Source organism: Phyllopteryx taeniolatus, chromosome 3 (assembly GCF_024500385.1).
Source record: "Phyllopteryx taeniolatus isolate TA_2022b chromosome 3, UOR_Ptae_1.2, whole genome shotgun sequence".
Lineage (NCBI taxonomy): Eukaryota > Metazoa > Chordata > Actinopteri > Syngnathiformes > Syngnathidae > Phyllopteryx > Phyllopteryx taeniolatus.
This window is the reverse complement of record NC_084504.1, coordinates 11156075-11183390: the sequence shown is the minus strand read 5'-3', so window position 1 is coordinate 11183390 and position 27316 is coordinate 11156075. Positions and strand designations below refer to the sequence as shown.

The 27316-nt window shown below is 43.4% G+C and overlaps 1 protein-coding gene across 1 annotated transcript; it reads left to right on the top strand.

The window, feature by feature from the left end:
• Positions 1–884: 884 nt before the first annotated feature.
• LOC133475769 (natterin-3-like) lies at positions 885–24164 on the top strand. Its single transcript, XM_061769161.1, has 4 exons — positions 885–1077; positions 18030–18137; positions 20795–20875; positions 23044–24164. The coding sequence occupies exons 1-4, from the start codon at positions 936–938 to the stop codon at positions 24120–24122; spliced, it is 1410 nt and encodes a 469-aa protein (XP_061625145.1). The 5' UTR covers positions 885–935; the 3' UTR covers positions 24123–24164.
• The last annotated feature ends 3152 nt before the right edge of the window (positions 24165–27316 follow it).

Sequence of the window (27316 nt, the reverse complement as noted above, 5' to 3'; positions counted from 1 at the left end):
CTACTCTGGCATGAGTGGCCAGTATTGTCAACAACAGATATGCAAATGCATGTGAATTGCTTGATTGCATGACTCATGAAATGCTTCATCCAGCCGTTGAAAGAGAATACCAGGTGCCGCTGCTCGGCACCAAATTGAAGCATATTAACTAGATATACGTTCGAAGTGTTGATGGTCAATGTGTCCTGCACTTAGCATTAGTTCTTGCAGCTAGCTACCTGCCATCTTTATCAATGCACAAGCCTCTAATTACAGCTTGGCTGTCATGCCGAGGGTGGCTTTTGTTGTTTAGTTCACGAACGTTTCGTTCAGTAGAACGAATCTTTTTAGTGAAGGAACTGAACCGAATCAGTTTGTGAACGGATTCGTTCTTTTAGGTTGGCCGCCACCCGCCGCCGTGAGGCGAGTGAGTCGGCTGGGAGCGGAAACGGAACTGTTGAAGCGTTCTGTCAGTCACTTCTGAATCTTTGGCGAATGACCAATGAGCAGCCATCGTGCAGGCGGGGGCGGGACATCATTCAACGTACTGCCATGTGATTTGCGATTCGCCAGCGATGTCGCTCACTTCAGCGAATGACCAATGAGCAGCCAGCGTCAGGCAGCGCAGTCCTCGCAGGGATAGCTTTCATTAGCTGCCGTTTCTTCAAGCTAACGGCTAATATTGAGTCAGTCAAGCACATGAAAACAAGCACACATATTTAAAATAAATGTAAATTAATAATAAATGTTTTTACCGACACATACATATCATTCCCTCTGGGTCTCTAAGGCGAGTATTAAAGCTTTAATAATAATAATAATACATTAAACTTATATAGCGCTTCTGTAGACACTCAGGCGCTTTTCACTAATCAGATGACAATAACAGCCAGGTGAGTGAGCAGGAAGCCCGGCTGGCAGGTGCTGGTGTCAGCGACGCTGTCCACCGCAGTGGAATGCAGACAAGTCACGCCGGCTGGCGAGAGCCGAGCTGGACCTCGGGAGACGCGGAAGAACGGTCGGTAGCTGAGTTCGCTGAACGTATGTTCACGACTCACAACCGAAGCCGGGTGTTCGAGAGTTTGCTGCGAGAGAGAGGTAGGTAGGTGATCATTTAGCCGTTTTTGTTTTTTTGTTTTTTAATAATCTAGCCTTTCCTATCTTACAATGCATGACAACAACGCATAGTCGGTGAATGTGTTGAGTGAACGTGAACCTCAGGGATGGATCATTAACAGAATGAGTAAGCACTTGAATGATTTTGTGAAGAAGAACGGAACGATTCAGTCAACGAATCTTTTTAAGGACCTGATTCGAATGATTCAATACACTCAAAAGAACTGCCGTGCCCATGACGAGTTGTGGCGTTTTTTTCAATTATTATTTTTTTTTAAATGCACCTAAATTCCTATATAATGAGTATCTTTAAATGGCGGGCATCGTCACACGGCCATATTTTCTTACATACTGTACGCCGCTGCCACAGACTGTCCATCATCAGTTTTTTAGAAAGCTAGCTTGTTGAAGTGTGGCTCGCTTGCAGTAAATGATGTCACGTTTGAGCATTAACCTAATATTTCAAACATTTATTTCAGTGGGCAAATAAATGTTTGAAAGGAAAAGTTCAGTGGGTAAATAAATGTTTGAAATGAATCTAGCTTTTTTATTTTTCACTATTTATTTTGTGTATAATTATTTCAATAGTACAAATAAATGCTCGTCTTTTCATTGAAGCTGACCTGTTTTTACCTTTGTTTTGTCCATTGTTGACCCCAGAAAAAGCATTGCAATCGGCTGGAGAAATACAAAAATCTCCCTTTATGTATTTTATTGTTGAGCCTTAAAATATCAATTTACTTTTTACTTTTTTTACATAAGTATATTTATAAGTGTGTACTTTTCTACTTTTACCGGAGTTGTTTTTTGCACAAGTATCAGTACTTTAACATCAGTACTGAATATCAGTACTCTTGACACTTCTGCGGATCACTGCATCCTCTTCCGTATGAAGAGACGTCTTCATGCAAGACATTGGTGCCACTTTTAAAGGGAATGAAAGAACTCACTTCGATTAGACAGGAATGAAGTCGGCTGTGAACACACCCTGATCAGCGCAGATGTCCCACTTTTAAATGCACTCTGGGTACTCCGGTCCACAAAAATTCACCAAAACCAAGTCTAGCCCGCCTCCTCACAGAGTTACGCCAAGCACAGTGCTGAATTTGTGCTAGTCAAGAAAATAAAGCCATATGTGTCTTTTTATATCCAGCCATCCATTTTCCATACTGCTTATCCTCACTCGGGTCGCGGGCATACTGGAGCCTATCCCAGCTGACTCTTGGTGAGAGGTGGGGTACATCCTGGACTGGTCGCCAGCCAATCACAGGGCACATATAAACAAACAACCATTCCCACTCACATTCACACCTACGGGCAATTTAGAGTTTTCAATTAACCTACCATGCATGTCTTTGGGATGTTGGAGGAAATGGGAGCACCCGGAGAAAACACACATCAGAACGGGGAGAACATGCAAACTCCACACAGGCGAGGCCAGATTTGAACCCGGGTCCTCAGAACTGCGAGGCAGACGTGCTAACCAGTCGGTCACCGTGCCGCCCGTGTGTTTTTATATAGTATATGTAAACATCTTCTTTTCAACCATATGTTACACCATACTAGAGTTACTGTCAGTAACAGTGTGTAATAGTGTAAATGACAGTCTGTTCCACGGTGTTCCAGTTTAGGAAATGGTGTGTCACACCATATTACAGTATCAGTAACAGTGTGTTACAGTGTAGGTGACAATGTGTTACAGTGGGTTAGACTTGTTACCGCGTCAGTAACAATGTAACAGTGTAGGTGACCGTGTCTTATTATATAACTGAACATGTTACACTGTGTGAGTGTAGGTGAGGGTGTATTACGTTGTGTTATAGCCTATATGATAATGTCTTATAAGTCTCAGAGTCTGTTACAGTGCACTGTAGGTGACAATGGTTTACACCGTGTGACATTGTCAGCATGTTACACTCTGTTATAGTGTAGGTGACTATTCATTGCAATAATCCACAGTGTGTTCTTCACTAAAGCCCTGTGAATAACTGTAACTGTGTGTTAGTTTGTTACAGTGTTAATTACTGTGAGTCACAGTGTGTTACATTTCCAGTTACTGTATTTCCCGATGTATTACAGTGCTTCATAATATGTTAGAATTTGTTACTGTGTAATTACAAGAAGTCACCGTGTATGACAGTAACACACAGTGCATGGCAGCGTCAGTTACTCTGTTTCAAGTTGTTAGTGTTGACAATACATTTTTTTAGTGTTAATTACAACAAGTGAGATCGTGTTACAGTTTGTCACAGAGTAATTCAGTAGGTCGAGCGAGCAGACGTACTGTACCTGCAATCTACATAAACACAGCACAGCGACAATGGTGAGTAAGATGACGGCAGCCAAAATTCCACCTGCGATGACCACTGTCCCGGCTGACATTCGAAATGCTCTCCATCAACAGCCTGCAGGGGGCGAGAGAAAGGAGGGTGACCATTCGTACAATATGGAAGAAGAGAAGAAGAGAAAGACGACGATATTTCGTAGTCATTGGGCCTCGTCAGATTCTTGTTTTTGCTCAGGAACTTTCCTTTCCTATCTTATTGAGCAAGATGACCCGGAATACTGTCCTTTTATCATGTTTGGATGATAGTTTTGATTGGAAATGCCCAAAATGTCCCTTTTCAAGCTATTCTAGTCTGTCTTTTCCACCTGGCAGGTGAAACGGTTGAATTTCTCATTGTTACGCGACATGTAAATGAGCTTTGCTCTGATTGGATTTTTCATCTTCCCCAATTTAAATATGGAACACAGCTTGGCTCTGATTGGTCCATATGACTGCGTCTGCTAGCATCTAGATCGAAGCTCAGAGCGGCCAAGCATTCATAGAGATGTGTCCTTTGACGTGACAGTCTAGCGTCCCTTGAAAAAGTTTGATCGCAGGTAATGTAAACACACAGAGAGTGCATTTGTTTGTGGAACATCGGTGCGCTCGCGTCCGACGAAGGCGTGCTGTCAGCCGCTACGGCTAGCGCCCCAAGTCACCCCGGCTGGTTTCTTTTTTTTTTTTTTTGATCCACTAAAAGGGATGTGGATGAAATTGAAAAGAGAGGGGAATGTTTTGTGGTTATGCTCATAATTCGCTCCCATTCTTTGGAATTGAACCTGCCACGATGATCAGCACTGGCGAAAATGATCGCAAGCTTCGCTATTTCATCCACTGTTACATCAGAAATGATAAATATAGTTAAGTATTGCTGTAAAACATATGTATACTTCATAGACTGTATTTTTACATCTTGGCAGCGGCTGAGTCGCTCGCTTAAAACCCGGAAATGCCATGTTACCGTTCAGCTGTGTTGAGTGGTTGGGTACCTATAAAACTGCGTACGTATAAAACTACATCACAATGGAAACAATTTCAAATCCACCCGTTTTGCAAGTCTTCTGCTGTTTATTGAGTTTTGCATTCAAACCGCAAACCTAGATGTCAAACCTAAACCATGTCATAGAGTCATTTTGACCTATGTTATGCATAAAACAGTAGAAAAGAAAACTGGGACAACTGAAAACTGAACAACCTTTACAAAAGGAAAGGAGATATATTACCCAAAATTTTGTATGGCAGCAATATTTATTATTAGCAACAGACCACCGATGAAGTTTACAGACTACGCAAAGACACTCGAGAGTTTCACACTAGATTATTTTAAAATAAATACTAATGAACTTTTTTTTTTTTTAAAGTACAGAACAGTATATATAAATAAACATGAATATTGTCTTAGTTTTAAATTTGCCCCAATAATTGTAAGACTAACATTTCTAATCATACAGAAAAAACTGCTGTAAACAAAGTATTATAAAATGATAGGAATAAAACTTCGAGTAAGAGAGAAAAACGACAGACAAAACAAAAAAAGCAAGCTCGAGACTTTTTTCCATGATATTTATTCAGAAAACACAAAACATACAAACACAACCACCAGGGTGACATAGAATCAGTGGCAAAAAGGCAGATGATCGTTTTCCAAAAATATTTTATAAAGAGCACATCGATCCAAAGTTTCAATGGATTTTGGAGTGTCTAATGGTCCTCATATATTTTTTGACTTCATTTTAGTATCTGTATACAGTGGAACCTAGATTTAACGGACCCCGATTTAACGGACTTAGGATTTAAAGGACAGAAAATGTTTCTAGTTGAAACTCCAAATGCCCCTTTGATACAGTCTGTCAGTTCCAGAGGTGGCCGCTATTGTTTACTGGTGCTGTGGCGCAATCAAAGGCAGACTCTGGTACTCATATTTCCAGGTTCTGCTGCTGTTGTCACAGATATGAACACTAGATCCGCCTAACAGGCGTGCCAGCCATGTTAGCAGGGGTGTCGGGCCTAGCAAAGGCAATCCATGGACATATGTGGCGGCCATGTTGGCAGGGGTAACGTTCCCATCACAGGAATTGCATGGAGATTAGCTTAGCGTCGCTGTAGGCACGCAGCTCAAAAGGGGCGTTTCGCATCTTCCTATATATATCTATGACTATTCGAACACTCATTGTGTCTCATCTGTTGAACATTCTATACTGATTTAGGTACAGTATCCGGTTGTCTTTTGTCAAGCCCTTCTCTATGGCATCCAATCGTAATGGAGGTGAAAAAAGGAAGCGCGCTAACTTCGTGGCTCATGAAAGCGACCCTCGACTCGTCCCCACAACTTTCTCCGACCACCTCGTGCCATTATCACCCATCCCAAGCACCAGTGAGGTAAGTTTGGATAAACTTTAAAACTTTTCAAACATTTTCAAGCTTTTTTATATTTATTTTCCACTGTAGTGGGTGTTTTTAAGCCACAAAAAAAGTGCTTCGATTTAACGTCCGACCACCCACCCCTCTTAGTCCGTTAAATCGAGGTTCCACTGTATTTTTTAATCGTTGTAGAAACACTTTCCATGGGTAGAATCTGTGAATTACTTTAAAAGATACTTCTTTCATTTCATTTTTAAGCAAATATTTTACAGGTAAGGTCCGCAAGCAAGAGACTTACATTAGCAGTACACAAATTCATTTGAAACAGTGTTGACCTTTCCTGTATTTGAAAGGAAGCAGCACCTTTTCATCTCCCCTTGACCTCCTTACGTATTTCAACAAAGGGTAACGAAAGGTGGCATAACGATTAGGGGATTTGACTTTCTGAAGAGGCTCATAATTTTTTCTGGTCCTCAGAATGAATTTGGGAAGGTGGCACGAGGTGACGTCATGCCGTGTGCTAATGTGTGCTGTTAGCGACGACAACATGCGCTTCATTAGTTGAATGTTTTATGCAGCGCCTCTTAATAAAAAAGTAGCACTTTTACCTTATTAAGGTAAACACATTGCTTCAAATACACTGCACTTATTCATATCTATATTTTATCTCCCTAAAATATTATTATAAATATTTTGCCAATCCATCCATTGCCTGTATCGCTTGTCCTCATTTGAGTTGCGGCTAACTGAAGCAGAACTATTTCAGTAGTATCTCACAAAATACATAATTATGTCACTAATACCTCAGAAATGTCGAATTCTCTCTTATATCCCATTTCTTTAGGTTGGCAGCTCTGTTAACGCAGTAGCTTTGTTTTACCATCCCTCCATTATCATCCATCATCATCCATCCATCTTCATCTGACCCTCCATCCATAATCTTCATCTTAAATCATCTGTCATTTTACCATCCACTAATCATCCATCCAGCTTCATCTTCATCTTGCCATCCATCCATCCATTATACATATTCACCTTATCTCCATCCTTTCATCCATCCATCTCCATCTTACCACGCAGGAATCCATTATTCCCTTCCATCTATTCATCCTACTTACATGGCCCTGCTTTTTTCTTTTAACCATGCCAAGTGTGTCCCAGACAACCAATGAAGCACGTCTAAAGTGTGACGTCTCTTAAAGGTATTGTTGATTGTTGAATCACATTCAAGCAGCACACACGTACACGAACATTGACATGCGGATCTTACCCATCACTTTAGTGCTGGTCCCGCTTGCAAACGAACACGCACACGTGCCAAGAGTGGGAAAAGTGATTGAGTGCGTCAAAGAAAAGAAAACATACATGTGCACAGCCAAAACAAAAACAAAAAAGTCACCAAACTTGTTTGATTCCCTTTGAGAACATTCTCCACGTACACTGGAAGGCAGTCCAGTCGGAATGAGAACCTCCTGCAGTGAGAAAAGAGCCTCCAGTGACACCGCGCGCAGCCACTCTGCTCCGCTCTGCTGCTGCGGCGGCGCGCTCACGTCCAGGCGGCGCAGCGCGCGTGTGTGCGCGTCACATCACAGTTGAGCGTTGGCGCGCACCTGCAGCGAGAGGAACGCGGACCTTCATCCTCATCCTAACCTTGATCGAGTTTGATAAGCCAAAGTCACCAAAGAAGTTCAAAGTTGACACCAGACAAATCTCATTAAAATCTCACTATCATCTCATTAATAATCTTAACAATGTCCCACTTAAATCTTCAGAGGTTTTCACTAATATCTCATTAACATCCCATTACCACCGCACTAACATCTTGGTAATGTCTCACTATTATCTAATTGATATCCCACTAATATGTAATTAATACATCATTACAAGCTCATGGATATCTCATTCATGTCTCATTACCATCTCATGACATCACGAATATACCCTAAAAATCCTAACAATATCACACTGATAATCGCACTAACATCTTGGTTATATCTCACTCTTATCTCACTGATGTCCCACTAATATCTCATTAGTAGTTCATTAAATCTCACTAATATTTCACCAAAATGTTCAGAATAGTGTTTACCACTATCGCACTGCTATCTTGTTACAATAAAAAACATTACTCTTGCAGTATTGTCTCACTGATATCCCACTAATATATATTCTCATGACACCTCACTAAAATATCCCAAAATCTTAACAGTATCTCAATGATATCTCATTACATCACACATCACATCACGTACATATCACATTAATATCTTGCTAATATCTCGTGCCGCGGGTCTCCAACGTTGGTTGCGTGGCGGTGTCTCCAAAGCGACATGGAACAATGCTATTCACTAGCTGATGTGCAAGGTATGTCGGTGCCCTCAAAAACGGGCAAAAGTGTTTTTATACATTTGAAGAAATTTCACTACACAAGTGATTATCTGGAAAGCATAAAAATGCGAGCGTAGTCAGTACAGCCTCAATCATTATTCAGGTGGTTTGTAAAATGGAAAAAATGGTTAATCTGTATTGTTATTAAAGATGATGCACATTTGAAAGTAGCAATAATGGCCTCAACAATAACAAGAGCAACCTAACTGGAGAATGATGTTTGCAATCCAAGATGTCTTCATTATCCCAGAGGGGGCAGTTTGTTTATTTTGTATCTTGTATCTCCAAAAAGATAAGGACTTCAAACTATTGCACTGTTATAATTTTCTACATTTTGTTGCACTGATTAAAAATTGTTCTTATATTTGTATCTGTTTATTTGATTTGCCTTATTTGCTCAGTATGCCAATATTATGTTGGGGGTCAGTGTTTCAAATGTTGACTAGGGTGAGTGTTGTTAACTGAAGGCGTTAATAAAATGTTGAACTACTCTCTAGCTTCCTTAGTTTTCAGTACAAATGCTTTAAAACTATTTTAAAATGTTTTTAAAAATTGCAAAAAATCGAGAGTAATCGAGATCTGACGTTATGAAAAAATTCTAATTTTTTTTTATTTATTTTTTTTTGCCAGATCGCCCAGCCCTATTATATATATTATCACACTAATACTGTATATCAATGGTTATCGCATTACCATCAAACTAATATCTTGATAATATCGATTTACCTCACTGATATTGCAATCATATCCCATTACCATCTCACTAATAAATTGCTAATATCTCACTATTTAATCACTGATATCTTATGGAGCTCTCACTCACTAATTTCCCTGATATTCACTAATATCTTGCTAATATCTCACTAATATACTGTATCTGAAGAAAAAAAGGCAGAACAAGAAGAAGAAAATGTTTCAGGTGGTGAATAATTCAGAGGTGGAAGCGGGCTGAGATTTCAGTGTCTTGTGCAGACAAGAGTGTGTAATATTCATGAGCCCTTACTTTTACTCCTTTTACCCCTACACACACATCGACGTACGCACACACACACACACAGACACAACGCTCACCAGTATCACAACGACATCGACGCAATGTCCATCGTCTTCTCAGATGAATGAGAAAATGCGAATCATTAAAAGCCTCCCATGTCCAGGCAGGTCACACTGAAGGTTCTAACCGTAACCAGTAACTGAAGGTTATAGGTTTGGAGACTCTCTGGATATGCAGCTAAATAAGGACATAGGGATAATTCTAGACCTGGCTATGCTCCGGTTCTGCAGATGACCTCAATCTAGGTCCTCTAGCTGGTGAAATTATGAATTAAGTCAGCTCTAGTTCTAAAGCTTCCGACTACATTTGGGGTTCTACACTCTATGACACGCTGATCATACTAAAAGCGCTACAGCTAGTGACGCTCTGGATTTTAAGATAACCTCACTTTCGATAATTGAGTTGCTGAGACTCGAGTAGACTTCTAAAGATGACTCAATTTTGTGTTCTAGAGCTACTTATACTCTGGGCTATAAATCCGATGCCATTGAAGGTTCAAGAGCTTGAGACAGTTAAGACAAGTAGTAGAGCTGGGATATTTTATGTTGTGTTCTGGAACTAGTTACATAGGTTATAGAGCTCACTCACACGCGAACTCAATGATTTAGTGGTCATTTCTTTTGAGCTTTTACTGGTCACAATGTGTTCTAGAGCAGTGATTCTCAACTGGTGGGTTGGGACCAAAAAGTGGGTCGTAGACAGCAAGTAATTATTTTTTTTTATACATGTATTCCAATTCTGATTTTTCCGCTACAGTACAGAGGCGTACCAAATTCCGACACAGATCATACTGGGAAAGCGACAATAAATGTTAACTCCTCATTCTCTAGCCACTAGTTTACTCTGTGCGGGTCCCTGGGTGACAACAATTGAGAACCACTGTTCTGGTGTAACCTCAGTCTGTTTTGTAATAACCTCACTCTGTTTTGTAAATATAATAATTTCTAGAGCCAGTGACTCTAATCCAACTGAAGGTTCTGAAGCTGTGATTAACAGGTGATTCCACTGTGGTTCTAAATCTGCCCTGTTATTGCGCTCTGAAGGTATGGAACCTTTGGCTTTCAAGAGCTGACCACATTGAAGGTTCTAGAGCTGGAGACAGTGGTTCTGCAGTTAACTTCAGTCTATTTTCTGAAGATGGTGAAATTATCTTCGACAGTTGCCACGTTCTGATTCTAAAGCATGGTAGTTTCTCAGTGATGACTAAAGAAAAGCAGTACACTTGCCAAGTGGGTCCGTGAACACACAATTGTGACTGACGAGTTGCGAGCTTGTCGTACGAGAATGCGTCGTGTTCGGCTCAATAAGCGGGAGGAACATGCCGAGAGAATCTTTGTTCATCTTGTTGTCGACGAGTATCTTTGTCGACTCCAATTTCTTCTGCTCCACTTGAAGCTTCACTAGGATACACACACACACACACACACACACATCTACCCCCACGTATACACACACACACACACATATACACGCACACAAACACGCAGACTGATAGAAACCTTTCTGCCCGGAACGTCAGCATAAAGACACAATTTTCCCTACACTTGAACACAACAGAACCCGTGAATCAAATCAAAGCTAAGGAGATTCTACAAAGTTGTTCAGTTTTTGACCTTACTTTGCATTCCAGTGCCAGTGACACTCTGGGTTCTAATTATAACCACACTGAAGGTCCAAGAGCTAATGACTCTGGTTCTGCGTTTTACTTCATTCGAGATTATCTGCATGGTGAGACTATGCCCTAGAGTTAGCCCCACTAAAGCTCATCTAATTGTGGGTTCTAGTTTGGGTTTTAATTCTATCCACATGGCAGGTTCTGCAGCTCACTTCACTCGAAGTTCTCGATACTATCTTGTGGTTGGTGGGACTTTGATCTAGAGTGGATCCGGCTGATGTGCTAATGTTATCCTAGTTTTGGGTTGTAGTTTGTTCTTGTGAACTCTTATCGGATTCTAGAGCTAATGACACTCATTGTGCTAACGCTGAACATACGGAGGGTTCTAGAACTGGAGACATGCTGATTGTGTTTTCTTGTTAGTTAACAACAACAGTTATGATGATAGTACATTTTATTTGTAAGCACCAGGACGGCATGAAAAGAAAGGCGAATAATATGATAATGATGATGATTCCCCCAGAGTGACTGTGATGGTGACTCCTTGACAAAGGCAAGCTGAAGCCAACGCGAGGCTTTATGCCAGGGAGCACGGGCAAGCATCGCGTGAATCTCCTGAATAATGGAAACATCTCCATTTAAAGGCTCTCCAACACTCTGACCCCACTTTTGGGAAAAAGCTTCTTTTTTTTTTTCTCTCCAAGCAGAATATTCCGGCTCGTCTCCACTGAAGCGCACGGGAGAGGAGCGTCGCCACATGAGGAGGCTTTTATGTGGGGAGGGGCTTGAAAGCTCGCCGTCTCTCACTGTCATCTTCCCGTTGCGGCCTCTACCCACACCAACACCGAGCAACGCCGAAGTCCAAAGACCTGCCAAGTCATCCCAGCTAAAAAAAAAAAAAAAAAAAAGTTTAGCGGTGCCTTTTGTTTTCAGTCATGCTAATTGTACCTCATGAATATTCAGCGGCGGCTGTTTGCATGTCGCTTGGGATGTACGGAACATGACGTTAGGCACAGCTCATAGATCTTCTTGAGGATGTCTCATATGGGACATCTCTTTGCAATGTCTGGTATGAGAAGTCTTGTATGGGACATCTTGTTAGGGGATGGCCATCCATCCATCAGATCATATTAGATCTTCTTATGTACTTTGCATCTGGGGCATCTTGTTACAGACCTCTCATACGGGACTTATTTTAGAGACATTTTGTTAGATTTCTCACATACTGTACGGGACATGCCAGACATCTTAAACCGGACATGTCAGATGTCTCATACATTGTCAGATGTCCTTATGTCCGTCTCATGGAGGATATCTCATACAAGAGATCTCATTACGGATGAGTCATACGGCACATTTTGTTCAGGACATCTCCTTACGGGATGTAACTTTAGGGACATCTCGTTAGGAGGTCTCCTCCAGGTCATCTCGTATGGGACATCTTAGGGACATCTCGGACAGGAGCTCTCATGTTGAAGATCTCATACAGGACATCTTGTATGGGACATGTCGTTAGCGACGTCAAATATCGTACATCTTATGCGGCATACCTCGTTAGGGGTGTGTCATAAAGAACATCTTTTATAGAACATTTTATCATGGTATGTCTCATTAGGAACATCTCGTTAGGAAGTCTCATACAGGACATCATGTACGGGACATCTTTGCGACATCTCAGACAGGACATCTCATTTGGCACATCTCATGCGGGACGTCTTGTATGAGACGTCGTTAAGCAATGTCAAAAATGGGACATCTTGTATGTGACATCTCTGTAGAGACACTTTCTTAGGGATATCTCATAGAGAACTTCTTGTTCAGGACATTTTACATATGTCTTACACGGGACATTTCGTGAAGGCCATCTCATTAAGTATGTCTTATGCGGGACATCTTATTTCAGGACTCCTTACATACATCTCATACGGGACATCTCGTTAGGAAGTCTCATATGGGACAGTTCATGATGATGATCATGATGCCATGTCTCAAACGGAACATCTCATTATTAACATTTCATACGGGACATCTTGTTCTGGACAACTCGTTCAGGATGTCTCGTATGGGACATCTCCTTATGTATATTTCAGTAAGGATATCGTATACTCTGTGTCTTATTTAGTGACGTTTCATATGGGACATCTTGTTCTGGACAACTCGTTTGGGATCTCTCATATGGGACATCTCCTTATGCATGTTTCAATAAGGATATCTGATACTAGGAGTCTTATTTAGGCACGTGTCATACTGGACATCTTGTTCAGGACATCTCCTTATGTCCATTTCATACGAGACATCTCATAATGGTCATCCTATATGGCTGTCTCAAGGGGAATGTCTCCTACGGGACATCTTTTTCAGGTCATCGCCTGATCATCTCATACTGGACATTGCATGCTAATTGTGCCTCATGAATATTCAGCTTCGGCTGTTAGTGTACATAAGCGTGTGGGTGGTGGCAGCCCAAGCATTTGTAACTCCACAGAAGGGAGACTGGCAGGTGGGTCAGACAAGGAGGGGCCGGCACCACCCCCCTGCTGCCATAGAGGCCAAAGGCATGCAAGGACTAGAGAGACACTCAAGTGTCGCTACTTTTGCGTATGTTGACAATGGAGTGTTAATTGTGACACAACAAAGATGGTAAAAGCCAAAGAAAAAGCTCATCTGAAAAGGTACATCTCGCAAGAGACGTCTCATAGGGACCTCTTCTTATGTCTGTCTCGTATGGGACATTTCATCAGGTACATCTTTATTTTCTTTATGCACGTCTCATTTGAAATAACTTGTTTGGGAACGTCTCATTCGTTTTACACGGAAGCTCTCATACACAGCCTCTCACACAGGACATCTCAGATGAGACGTCTCATAAAGCCATATTCAGAAGTTCCACTTTGCCTCCTCCTGAAATGCTTTAAAGTGGAAAGTAGTCATTTCCAGTTTTCTTGAGCGTTAGCAGTGATACCGCCAGGCGAGCTACTTCCGCAAGTGGGAACAAGCGGGATGCGCTGCCGTGTGATGACAGGTGACGTGAAGATCAGTGTGTGCAACCAAACGCGCTTGTGCATTTTTTATAGTGGCCGCCAGCTTCTTCTTCCTGCGCTCCACTCGCCTGGCAGGGAATGTTCGGAATATCAAGAAGATGATTCACTGCCGTCTTGGAATGCGACCTGACAGTCATGTGATCCTCACACCGTTTGACACAACATGAATGCAGCGGCATCTCCAATGTGTGTGGGATGTACCATACTGAACATCAGTGATCTCGCTCCCAAAATCTGGTCCTCCGGTGACATCATAAATAATCTAGTGCGTTAGAGTAGTCAGATTACAGTTACTTTGATTTAGCTGCTAATAGTTACTTGTCTGTTCACGAGAACCAGAGTTTAACATGCTTTTGCACACTATCCTATTTATCGTCATTCAACAGACCTTTATCATTAATAAACTACAGTGCTTGGGAACATGAGGCAAGTCAATAACCTGGACACTTGATTCAGTCACGGTGCATGTCATAAGTGAAGACCAATTTTCAGCCTTTGTTTTACTAATGGCTAATAAAACAGTCAAAACACTATTGTTAACTATCCAGAACTAAAATGCACACAATGACTAAGTACAATATCGAAAAAAGGTAAAATATTGATCAACGGAGCCGTCTGGGCAGTGACGTCACGTGACGTGTAGCGCATTTTCCGCACATAGTCAAGTCACGTGTACCCAAGCAGCGTGTCAGCGGCGCAAACACAATGGACGCTAACGAGGGATTGACATACTTCAACTGGAAATACAATCACTACTTTGAGTTTCTCTAAAGAGGACAATACTAAGGATCATTGTACACTATGCGCGCGCGCACACACACACACACAGTCGCCTTCATGGACCCCCACACAATCGGCAGGGTTGCTACAGTCTGTGTCTTCTGTCTGTCTGTCTGTCTGTCTATCTATCGATCTATCAGTTAAGAGTCTTTCAAGAAGTGTACTGAGAATGGTGTGCTTGTTTATATTTAGGTGGCTATTTGGCATGTCAAGTCTGCTCTAAGTTGCTCATTTAATGTGGTTTCAACTACACATTTTGTGTTATTATTTTTTTATTTTTTCATGTTGATGACATCATTCTGTAACTTGTGTGGCGTACATTACCAAGTAATGGGTACGGTTAAGCTAATGCTTTTTTTGTACTGTGGATAAGTGCTATTCCTGCCACTTGACAGCTGCTGAAAGTAGTTACTTGTTTCTAACTTAGTTACTTTCGAAATCAAGTAATCAGTAAAGTAACTAAATTAGTTTTAAGCTCAAGTAATCAGTAAAGTAACAAAGTTACTTTTTCAAGGTAACTGTGGCAACACTGCTGAACATATTGTATGGGAACTCTTCTTAGGGATGTATCAGACATATGATTAGAAATCGTTAGGGACATCCCGTATGGAACATCTGAATGACAAAGTCTCATATCATATGGGACTTATCATTAGGGACGTCTCATACATACACGGCCTAACTCATACTGGACATCTCGTATGGGACGTCTTGTATGAGGCATCTCATACTGGAAACCTTGTGAGGAAGTCTCATATGGGATGTCTCCTATGCGACATTTAATTTGTAACATATCGTTAGGGACGTCTCATTGGGGACAGCATGACATTTCATACGGGACATTTAATTGGGGACATCTTGTTTTGGGGCGGGGATCCGATCCCCGGCTACAGAAGCTGGCTCTAGGGATGTGGAATGCCACCTCTCTGGCAGGGAAGGAGCCTGAGCTGGTGTGTGAGGTCGAGAAGTTCCGACTAGATATAGTCGGACTCGCCTCCACGCACAGTTTGGGCTCTGGTACCAGTCTTCTCGAGAGGGGTTGGACTCTCTTCCACTCTGGAGTTGCCCACGGTGAGGACATCGGGGACAGTGCCTCTGGATTGGCAGATTGGGTGGTGGTCCCCCTTTTTAAGAAGGGGGACCAGAGGGTGTGTTCCAACTACAGGGGGATCACACTCCTCAGCCTCCCTGATAAGGTCTATTCAGGGGTGCTGGGTTCGTCAGGAAGTTGAATCTCAGATTCAGGAGGAGCAGTGTGGTTTTCGTCCTGGCCGTGGAACAGTGGACCAGCTCTACACCCTTGGCAGGGTCCTCGAGGGTGCATGGGCGTTCACCCAACCAGTCTACATGTGTTTTGTGGACTTGGAGAAGGCGTTCGACCGTGTCCCTCTGGGGGTCGTGTGGGGGGTGCTTCGGGAGTATACGGGCTGTTCGGTCCCTGTACGATCGGTGTCAGAGTTTGGTCCGCATATCCGGCAGTAAGTCAGACTCGCTTCCGGTGAGGGTTGGACTCTGCCAAGGCTGCCCTTTGTCACCGATTCTGTTCATAAGTCTTATGGACAGAATTTCTCGGCGCAGCCGGGGCGTAGAGGGGGTCCGGTTTGGTGGCCTCAGTATTGCATCTCTGCTTTTTTTAGTTTATGTGGTTCTGTTGGCTTCATCAAGCCGTGACCTCCAACTCTCACTGGAGCAGTTCGCAGCCAAGTGTGAAGCGGCTGGGATGAGAATCAGTACCTCCAAATCCTCAGTCGGAAAAGGGTGGCCTGCCCTCTCCAGGTCGGGGATGAGATCCTGCCCCAAGTGGAGGAGTTCAAGTATCTTGGGGTCTTGTTCACGAGTGAGGGAAGAATGGAACGGGAGATCGACAGGCGGATCGGTGCAGCGTCTGCAGTGATGCGGACTTTGTATCAATCCGTTGTGGTAAAGAAGGAACTAAGCCGAAAGGCGAAGCTCTCGATTTACCGGTCGATCTACGTTCCTACCCTCACCTATGGTCACGAGCTGTGGGTCGTGACCGAAAGAACAAGATCCGGATACAAGCGGCCGAAATGAGTTTCCTCCGCAGGGTGTCCGGGCTCCCCCTTAGAGATAGGGTGAGAAGCTCGGTCATCCGGGAGGATCTCAGAGTAGAGCCGCTGCTCCTTCACATCGAGTGGAGCCAGATGAGGTGGCTGGGGCATTTGATTCGGATGCCTCCCGGACGCCTCCCTGGTGAGGTACGTCCCACTGGGAGGAGACCACGGGGACGACCCAGGACACGCTGGAGAGACTACATCCTTCGGCTGGCCTGGGAATGCCTCGGGATCCCCCCGGAAGAGCTGGATGAAGTGGCTGGGGAGAGCAAAGTCTGGGCGTCCCTGCTAAAGCTAGTGCCCCGCGACCCGGCCTCGGATAAGCGGTAGAAAATGGATGGATGGATGGATCTTGTTTGGGACATCTCATTATGGACGTCTCATATGGGACATCTTTTTAAGGACACCTTGTATAGGACATATCATATGGGACATTTCGTAATACAAAATCTCATACTAGACTAGACTTCTTAGTGACATGTCATTGCAGACGTCTTTTGAGACGTTTAATAAAGGGCATCTCTTTTGAGGGGTCTTTCATACCTTGTTAGAGACGTCTCATACAGGATATCTTCTTCGGGGAATCTCGTTACTGACGTCACATACAGCACAGTTTGTTACAAAGTCTTATTAGGGACGTCTCGTTCGGGACGTCTCATACGGGACCTTTCATATGGTAGTGACAACTTCTTACATACATCTCCTATAAAACATCTTTATGGTGACGGGACAAAACCCCAAAGGTGAAGTGTTGCGTTTGAGTCCCATTTTGTTGTCATATTTTTTTGTTTAAAAATAAAGAGTTACTGTCCACAGTGGAGAGGGGAAAAGTTTTGGTATTGTCCGGATTAAGGATTTGTTTGCGCTGGTCAATGTTTTATATGGAGGACGGCTGCGAGTCAAAGTGCAGACGTAGCTCAGTACATATTTGTGCCTGATGCCCATTGCCAATAATAGGCACGCTTGGACTCAGGTGAGTGTGTCTCCCCGTCGTCTTTGTGTTGTTTTTGTTCCTTAACGTCATTTGATGCCCTTCTTGTTATCCGTCATTTGTTTTTTGTTCTTTGACGCAATTTGTTGCCCTTCTCATCATCCTTAATTTGTGTTTTTCCTCTGTGTTGTTTGATGCCTTTCTCATCCTCCTTCACTTATTTCCTTTTTTTCCTCGGCTTCATTTAAAGCCCTTCTCATCATCTTTCACTTGTTTTGTTTTTGTTCCTCAACGTCATTTGAGGTCCAGCTCGTCATCCTTCACCTGTGTTGTTCCTCGATATCATTTTGATGCTTTCTCATCTAGTGTCGGACCGAAACAAAATGACCAAGGGGTGGGTTCCTCTTTTGCTGTTGGCTCTGGTGCACTTGATCTGCGCCAGACCGGACAACAGCGATCACCAGCCAAGATCAGGTCTTGTCACGTGGAACACAAACCTGGCAGAATGACCCCTTAAACCAGTAGTTCTCAATCTGGGGTCCCCGAGGATCCATGAGTCGTATCTTAAAGGTCTGAACATTATTCATCCATCCATTTTTATTCATTGTAAATAATAAAGAAATAGTATTTCCGTAATTTCTCACGTACAATACGATCTTGAGTATAAAACACACCCCTAAAATCGACCCCAAAAATCAGCAAAACCTTCTACCTCTGTATAACACGCCCCATTGATTTGGTGCTATTTTGGTGCTATTCAATGCTCAAAACGTTAAGTATTATCCATATTCATATCCACAAAGAAATATTCTGCTCTGTGTCCATGAACTGACGTCCATGTCGCTTCCTCACCATGCATTTCTATTTGAGTTCTCATATTAGCAAAGAACAAAAGACGGTGATGGACTCAAATCAGTGCTCAATGATACGGTGAGTATAACATTTTAATAGTACTGTTAAAAATAATAGTCTTACCGTGTAGGCTGCATTGGATGACTCAAGCCGCTGGTTAATAGTTGGTGTATAGTCCACCCGGTGTTGTTTTTTCACGGGCCGCTGTTGTGCTTCAAGTCTGGAGATTCTAGCAGTCCTCTAATGAGGAAAACTCGTTGATGTCCAAAATATTTTTCAGAGGTTGAAGTGGGCATAGGTAGAGCTGTCCATATACATTTTAGTGACATTAAGCTACATCAAGGTCTATAGTGAGCATTTAGAGGAGTTGCCAAAAGGTCTCCAATGAAATCGAACATGTTCAATTTCACCGCAACTCCTTGGGCACCTGGCTAGTCTCCAGGAGACGTCACAGAGATGTCTCCGCAGCCAGCGGAGACTCCAGTCACCATCAGGTCGCTAACTAGTCTCCAGGCCAGTGAGATGGGGGTCTAAGCGGTAATTTACCAGATACAAGAAAAAGTAAATAGTGAGTGGAGTTGCACTGACTGAACACATACACACATCCACGTCCTGTCCATGACCCACCCAGAAGTCAGATATGATATTGATGTGGCAGCGCCCATGAGTACGTCATCATTCTGTAAGCAGCACTTTTTCAGATTCATATACACTGTATACATTTGGGCAGCACAGTGGACGACTGGTTAGCACATCTGCCTCACAATTCTAAGGACCTGGGTTCAAATCCGGCCTTCCTGCGTGGAGTTTGCATGTTCTCCCCGTGCGTTCGTGAGTATTCTCCGTGTACTCTGATTTCCTCCCACATTCCAAAAACATGCATGGAAGGTAAATTGAAGACTAAATTCTCCGTTGGTGTGAATGTGAGTGCAAATGGTTTTGTGCCCTGCAATTGGCTGGGGACCAGTTCAGGGTGTTCCCCGCCTCTCGCCCGAAGTCAGCTCAGATAGGTGCCAGCACACCCACGACCCTCGTGAGGATAAGTGGTTCAGAAAATGATAGATGGATATATACTGTACATTTGTAACATTAAACATTACATATCAGATTGGAAGGAAAGTACTGTGGGGATGTTGGGTTGATTCCCCTACGTAACAAAGGGCTGATTCATGTGTTCCACGTATAAGTTTTTGGTGTGCCGGACTTGCAGTTGACTTTCTTGTTTTTTTCCAAATGTATTCTTTTACTTGAGATTTTTTCTAACTGGAGCTGTGCTCTGTGAAGTGGCGGTTTAAGAAATAAATCTGCCGTTTAGTAAACTAAGATGCTAAATCCAATGCTGTCAAAGAGATGCGGGGGCAACAGATGTGATCTGGCGGCGCTTGCGAGGACGTCATGATTCTCGACGAGCAGCGAAAATGTACTGTATTATATATAAATTTGTAACATTATACATTAATATATTGGGATGAAAGTGCACCTTTTCACAACCCATTAAGTATTTGTATACGTGTATAGAATAGAGATTTTTTAAATTTTCTTTATACCTATGTATAATGCGCTGTATCAGCTTGTAACGACTTCCTGGGTGGGGGAAAAAAGCATATTATACACGAGAAATTAGGGTAGTAAAATATACTATTTTACATATACATTTAACATTGGCCGAATGGTTAGCACATCTGCCTCACAGTTCTGGGGTCAGGGTTTAAAATCTCGGCCCCGCCTGTGTGCAGTTTGCATGTTCTCCCCGTGCCTGGGTGGGTTTTCTCCGGGCACTCCGGTTTCCTCCCACATCCCAAAAACATGCGTGGTAGGTTGATTGACTACTCTAAATTGCCCATGCCTTGCGATGGCTGGCGACCGGTTCAGGGTGTACCCCACCTCCCGCCCGAGGATAGCTGGGGTAGGCTCCGGCAGCCCGGTAAAGAAGATGGATGGATGGATTTACCGTTTATTAATTTATTTTATTCAATAATTGTTGAATTTATTTATTGAAAATGATACTAAAATAAACATGAAGTGCCCAATCGGTTGATTTTAAAAATCTAAAACTATAGCCTTTGTAGATTTAGGGTTATCACAAGATAGTTATTTTTAATTGGCGTTAGGATTATGAGATGGTCCTTGGCTAAAGCCCTGCCCTGTAAAGGGTCCCTGGACCCCAAAAAGCTTGAGAACCCCTGCCTTAAATGTCATAACGTCACAAGATGCCTTCAAATTGAGTCGACGGTGATTGGTGACTCTTGTGTGTGTGTGTGTGTGTGTATGATTCCAAGGTTCAAGTTTGGCCAAGTATACCATGGGCACCCTGTTTTCCTGGTTGCTGAATGAAAAGTTGTCAGGGCTTGTTGACACTCGTAAGTTCACACCGACCGCTAGAGGTATCACATGACTTGACTCGAGTCAGCCTTGTAGCACAAATTTTAAGACGTGGGACTTTCTTGGCAACATCTTATGAAAGACTCAGTGTGACTTTGGAACTACATGACTTGACAAAGTCCTGGTTGTTTGCACATGAAAATCTTCAATTTCTTGGTAGCACACCACCTTACATTTCTTTTGTTTTCTGCTACTGTGGGATTATAAGCATTTGCATTTACTGGTAATCTTTTAGATCAGTTTGTTTTCCAACATTCTTTTAGTTACAGTTTTATAATGACTTGGTTAATCCAAGTAATGACTTGACTAGAATTGTTTGAAATTTAATGGGACTCCACTTGACTTGCTCAGAACAACAAGGACACTCTAGTAGAACGTTTAGGGCGCACTAGTAGAACAGTTAAGATGCACTAGTAGAACCACTAGTACAACCCCAATTCCAATGAAGTTGGGACGTTGTGTTAAACATAAATAAAAACAGAATACAATGATTTCCAAATCATGTTCAACGTATATCTAATTGAATACACTACAAAGACAAGATATTTAATGTTCAAACTGATAAACTTGATTGTTTTTAGCATATAATCATTAACTTAACATACTTAATTTATGGCTGCAACACGTTCCAAAAAAGCTGGGACAGGGTCATGTTTACTACTGTGTTACATCACCTTTTACTTTTAACAACATTCAATAAACATTTGGGAACTGAGGACACTAATTGTTGAAGCTTTCCCATTCTTGCTTGATTTACAGCTTCTGCTGTTCAACAGTCCGGGGTCTCCGTTGTCGTATTTTACGCTTCATAATGCGCCACACATTTTCAATGGAAGACAGGTCTGGACTGTAGGCAGGCCAGTCTAGTACCCGCACTCTTTTACTACGAAGCCACACTGTTATAACACGTGCGGAATGTGGTTTGGCATTGTCTTGCTGAAATAAGCAGGGCGTCCATGAAAAGATGTTGCTTGGATGCCAGCATATGTTTTTCCAAAACATGTATGTACCTTTCAGCATTAATGGTGCCTTCACAGATGTGTAAGTTACCCATGCCATTGGCACTAACACAGCCCCATACCATCACAGATGTTGGCTTTTGAACTTTGCGTCCATAACAGTCCGGATGGTTCTTTTCCTCTTTGACCCGGAAGACACGACGTCCACAATTTTCAAAAACAATTTGAAATGTGGACTCGTCGGACCACAGAACACTTTTCCACTTTTCATTAGTCCATCTTAGATGAGGTCGTGCCCAGAGAAGCCGGCGGCGTTTCTGGGTGTTGTTGATAAATGGCTTTCAAGTTGTACTTACGGATGTAGCGCCGAACTGTATTTACTGACATTGGTTTTCTGAAGTGTTCCTGAACCCATAAGGTGATATCCTTTACACATTGATGTCGGTTTTTGATGCAGTGCTGCCTGAGGGATCAAAGGTCACGGGCATTTAATGTTGGTTTTTGTTCTTGCCGCTTACATGCAGTGATTTCTCCAGATTCTCTGAACCTTTTGATGATGATATGGGCCGTAGATGATGAAATCCCTAAATTCCTTGCAATTGTACGTTGAGGAACATTGTCCTTAAACTGTTCGACTGTTTTCTCACGCACTTGTTCACAAAGAGGTGAACCCTGCCCCATCGTTGCTTGTGAATGACTGAGCAATTCAGGGAAGCTCCTTTTATACCCAATCATGGCACCCACCTGTTCCCAATTAGCCTGTTCACCTGTGGGATGTTCCAAACAGGTGTTTGATGAGCATTCCTCAACTTTCCCAGTCTTTTTTGCCACCTGTCCCAGCTTTTTTGGAATGTGTTACAGCCATAAAATTCTAAGTTAATTATTATTTGCTAAAAACAATAAAGTTTATCAGTTTGAACATTAAATATCTTGTCTTTGTAGTGTATTCAATTAAATATAGGTTGAACATGATTTGCAAATCATTGTATTCTGTTTTTATTTATGTTTAACACAACGTCCCAACTTCATTGGAATTGGGGTTGTAGTAAGACTAGTGTGCACTAGTAGAAAGACTCGGGTACACTAGTAGAATGACTACGATGCACTATTAGAATGATTTTAGACTCCTGGGAAACGAGTGTCTGATGTTTCGTTGGTGCTGTGATTGTTTTCAATCCTTTACACAGAGCCTGCTCTCAGTCCCGCTCTGGAAAACATACGCCCGGAACAACCACCCATCAAAAGGGCTCTGAGGGCGTCAACGGGCCTCTTGAGAAGCGCGCAAGAAGCCACATCCATGGATTTTGAAGAAACCAACCTGGACTGGAAGCGGTGGGACGGCTACCTCCCGGATTGGGCCGTGTCAATCTACAACTCATATTCCCAACGCATGGACTACATCTGTAAGGTGGGCTGCCAATCGGGCTACTACGACCCCACTAGCAGCAACCCTGCCTGCTCCTACACCTTGGACGGGGCGGGGTACACCTCTACGAAGTTTTATCTGCTGGTCAACAAAGACAACTTTGAGATTCTGGAGTGGAAAGAGGGCTCCTACGGTTCGGTCACAGCCAATTCTATCAGGACCTGTGCCAACGAAGACATTTACGTTGGGAAGAATGAGTATGGATTGGGGGAAGTGAAGGTTCGCGACAAGAGGTTCTACCTTCCCTGGGGCGGAAGCCGTTATTCGTACAGTACTTACCAGGTCCTGGAGACATACAAAGACATCGTGAGAGAGCACTTGATGGACGTCATGTACCAAACAGCGGGCGTCAGCCCCTTCAAGTATCCCCCTGAGGTGTTGAACAAGGGCACAATATTCAACTACGAGTGCCAGACCCTCAAGCACATGACCACCCTCTCCAAGACCGTCGTGTCATCCAGCAAATGGGATATCAACTTCTCAGTCACAGTGGGAGTCGGCATCACCATTGTGGCCAAAATCCCCTTTATACTCAAAGGGAAGATTAACTTCAATGGCTCCTTGACCTATAAATTCATCAAAGAGACCACCTATACCGAAACCACCGTCTACTCTCTGACGCTGGAAACTGTGGTGCCCGTCAGTCACTCATGCACGATCAAAATGCAAGGGAAGAAGTACGGATTGGACATCCCGTTCACTGCACGCTTGAAGCGCACCTACCGTGATGGGGAGACCACGTGGACCACCGTCACTGGGACCTTCAAGGGGGTCCAGATATCGGATGTCCAAGCTGAGATGGAACGCTGTGAACCTCTCCCTGATGTTAAGCCTTGTTAAGGCTGTGTGTGAAACTGCAATAAAAATAATGTACACCATGAACCTGCTTCAGCTTTTATTAAAGTAATGAACACATCCATCCATTCACCCAGTGCACCCCTGACAATCAATTACCAGTGTATGCACAGAGACACTTTCAATTTCACATCCTCCATTTATCCAACCATTCTTTCATACACCATCGATCTATCATTCCACTCACCCAAGCATCATGTTTTTTCAGTCATCTATCCATCCATTTATCAATCAATTAATCAATCCATCAACCATTCTTTCATCCATCAATCATTACTCGCTGTCTTGAGCTGCCCTGCAGTTCTATTGTTAGGCCCTGGGTGGCGCTTTGCGCCCTCTCGCTGTCTCTCTCCCCTCCCCTATCTCTTTCCAGGACCTTCCTCGTCCACGCACATGTCAGCAATCAGCCCTCTTTACCACCTGCATTTAAGCCCGCTTGATCCCGGAAAACCTTGCCAGAGTATTGAAGCTTCTCCAGCGGTAGCACGGCTCACCTGTCTCAAGTAAACAACCTAATTCCTTGCCATCGCTCTGACCCCCGTGTTTCTCCTTATCCTCAGTGTTCTCTCCGTGCTCCTCGTCAAGTGGACTCCTGCCACCACGCCGTCAAGCCTGCCGCATGTCCCTGCCTCCACCACCTGCCAGCGCACATCAAGGACTGTTCTCATTGCCCTTTCAATAAACTGTTCATCACAACATTTCGGCCTCTGCCTGCTGTTGGGTCCAGCATCTATCCGATCGTGACACTCTATCCATCCATTCTTTCATCAATGAATCCATCCATCCAGCTATACATTCTTTACTTGCTTCGTTCATTTCTCTTTCCAGCTATTCTTTTATTCATCTATCTATCTATCTATCTATCTATCTATCTATCTATCTATCTATCTATCTATCTATCTATCTATCTATCTATCTATCTATCTATTTATCTATCTATCTCCATTCTCTGGCACAAAAAACACTGCACTATTTAGAATCAGAATCATCTTTATTTGCCAAGTATGTCAAAAACACACAAGGAATTTGTCACCGGTAGTTGGAGCCTCTCTAGTACGACAACAGACAGTCAATTGACAGAGACATAAAGACATTGGGGAAAAAAAAGAAGAAAAAACCCAAACAAACAGTCACTGAGCAATAAAAGGTTGCTAGTAATCTGGTAATGCCGGTAAATTTTTTATGTTTGACAAGTGTTCAAAAAGATGCAGAGTCCTCTTGCAATTAGAGCAGTTTGAAATGACTAATAGAACAATAGTCCGGTGCAATGACCATTGTGCAAAGGGTGACGAGACTTCAAGAAATGTATGCAGTTTAAAGTGACTCGTAGTGCGATAATCTGGGACAATGTTGATTCTGCAAATATTGCAGATGCTACTCAGTCGATTGTGCAACTGTTGCAGATACTACTCAGTCGATTGTGCAAATGGTGCAGAAGCTACTCAGGCATATGAGTAGCCAATATTGGTCAACAACAGATATGCAAATAGTGCAGCGTTGGGAAATTATTACAGTGAGTGCAAGAGTAATGTATAATTGGCCCGACAGAAATGTGACAACAAACTCAAGACAAAAAAAAATGGCAGCATGTTGTAATGGAATTGCAAGTTAACCACTTAAGAAGTTAATGGCAAGAGGGAAGAAGCTGTTGGAATGTCTGCTAGTTTTAGTTTGCATTGTTCGGTAGCGCCTACCTGTGGGAAGGAGCTGGAAGAGCTGGTGACCAGGATGTGGAAGGTCCAAGAGGATTTTCCATGTTCTTGTCTTATTTCTGGCAGCGTGCAAGTCCTCAAGGGTGGTTAGGGGGTTACCAACAATCTTTTCAGCAGTTTTAATTGTCCGTTCCATTCGGAGTTTGTCCTTTTTTATAGCAGCACCAAACCAGACTGTGATGGAAGAACACAGGACTGACTCGATGACTGCTGTGTAGAACTACCTCAACAGCTCCTGTGGCAGACCGTGCTTCCTCAGAAGCCGCAGGAAGTACATCCTGTGCTGGGCCTTTTTGAGGATGGAGTTGATGTTGATCTCCCACTTCAGGTCCCGAGAGACTGTAATTCCCAGGAACTTCAATGTCTTGACGGTTGACAAAGGGCAGTTGGACAGCGTGAGGGGCAGCAATGGCAAAGGATCCCTCCTGAAGTCCACGATCATCTCTACAGTCTTGACCGTGTTCAGCTCCAGGTTGTGTTGGCCGCACCACAGCTCCAGCCGCTCCACTTTCTGTCGATATGCAGACTAGTCACCGTCTTTGATGAAGCCGATGACAGTGGTGTCATCTGAAAATTTCAGAAGTTAGACAGCCGGGTGCATCGAGGTGCAGTCGTTCGTGTAGAGATAGAAGAGCGGCGGCGAGAGGACACAACCTAAGGACGCCCCGGTGCTGGTGGTGCGTGCAGATGAAATGGCCTCCCCCAGCCTCACCTGCTGTGTCTTGCCTGTCTGGAAACTGTAAATCCACTGGCAGATGGCAGGCGAGACGCTGAGCTGGAGAAGCTTGGAGGAGAGGAGTTCCGGGATGATGGTGTTGAAAGCAGAGCTGAAGTCCACGAACAGGGTCGGTCCTCGCGTAGATCCCCACGCCGCCGAGGTGTTCTAGGATGAATAGCAGTCCCATGTTGACTGCATCATCTGCAGACCTGTTTGCTCGATAAGCAAACTGCAGGGGGACCAGCGGGGGACCCGTGACGCTCTTGAGATGGTCCAGCACGAGGGGTTCGAAGGACTTCATGGCCACAGATGTCAAGGCGACAGGCCTGTAGTCATTCAGACCTGAGATTGGAGGTTTCTTGGGGACTGGGATGATGGTGGAGTGTTTGAAACAGGGTGGTACTTCGCACAGTTCCAGAGATCTATTGAAGATCTGTGTGAAGACTGGAGCGAGCTGGTCCGTGCAGACTTTGAGGCGGGATGGGGACTCAAGGTCTGGGCCTGCCGCTTTGTTCATCTTTTGTTGTTTGAAGATGTGTGAAAGTGTCCTTTTCAAATCTGCAGTCGAAGGTGTTCAAGTCGTCGGCTAGTCTTCTATTGTTCTCAGCTTGTGGGGTTGGTCGCTTGTAATTCGTTAGTGATTGTAATGCATGCCAGACTGATTCCCTTAGAGTTTGACACTGAAAGGTCCACACAAGCGAATTCAGTTCTTGATTTGGTTGCAGGCAGTGGTGCCACACTCAGGCTCG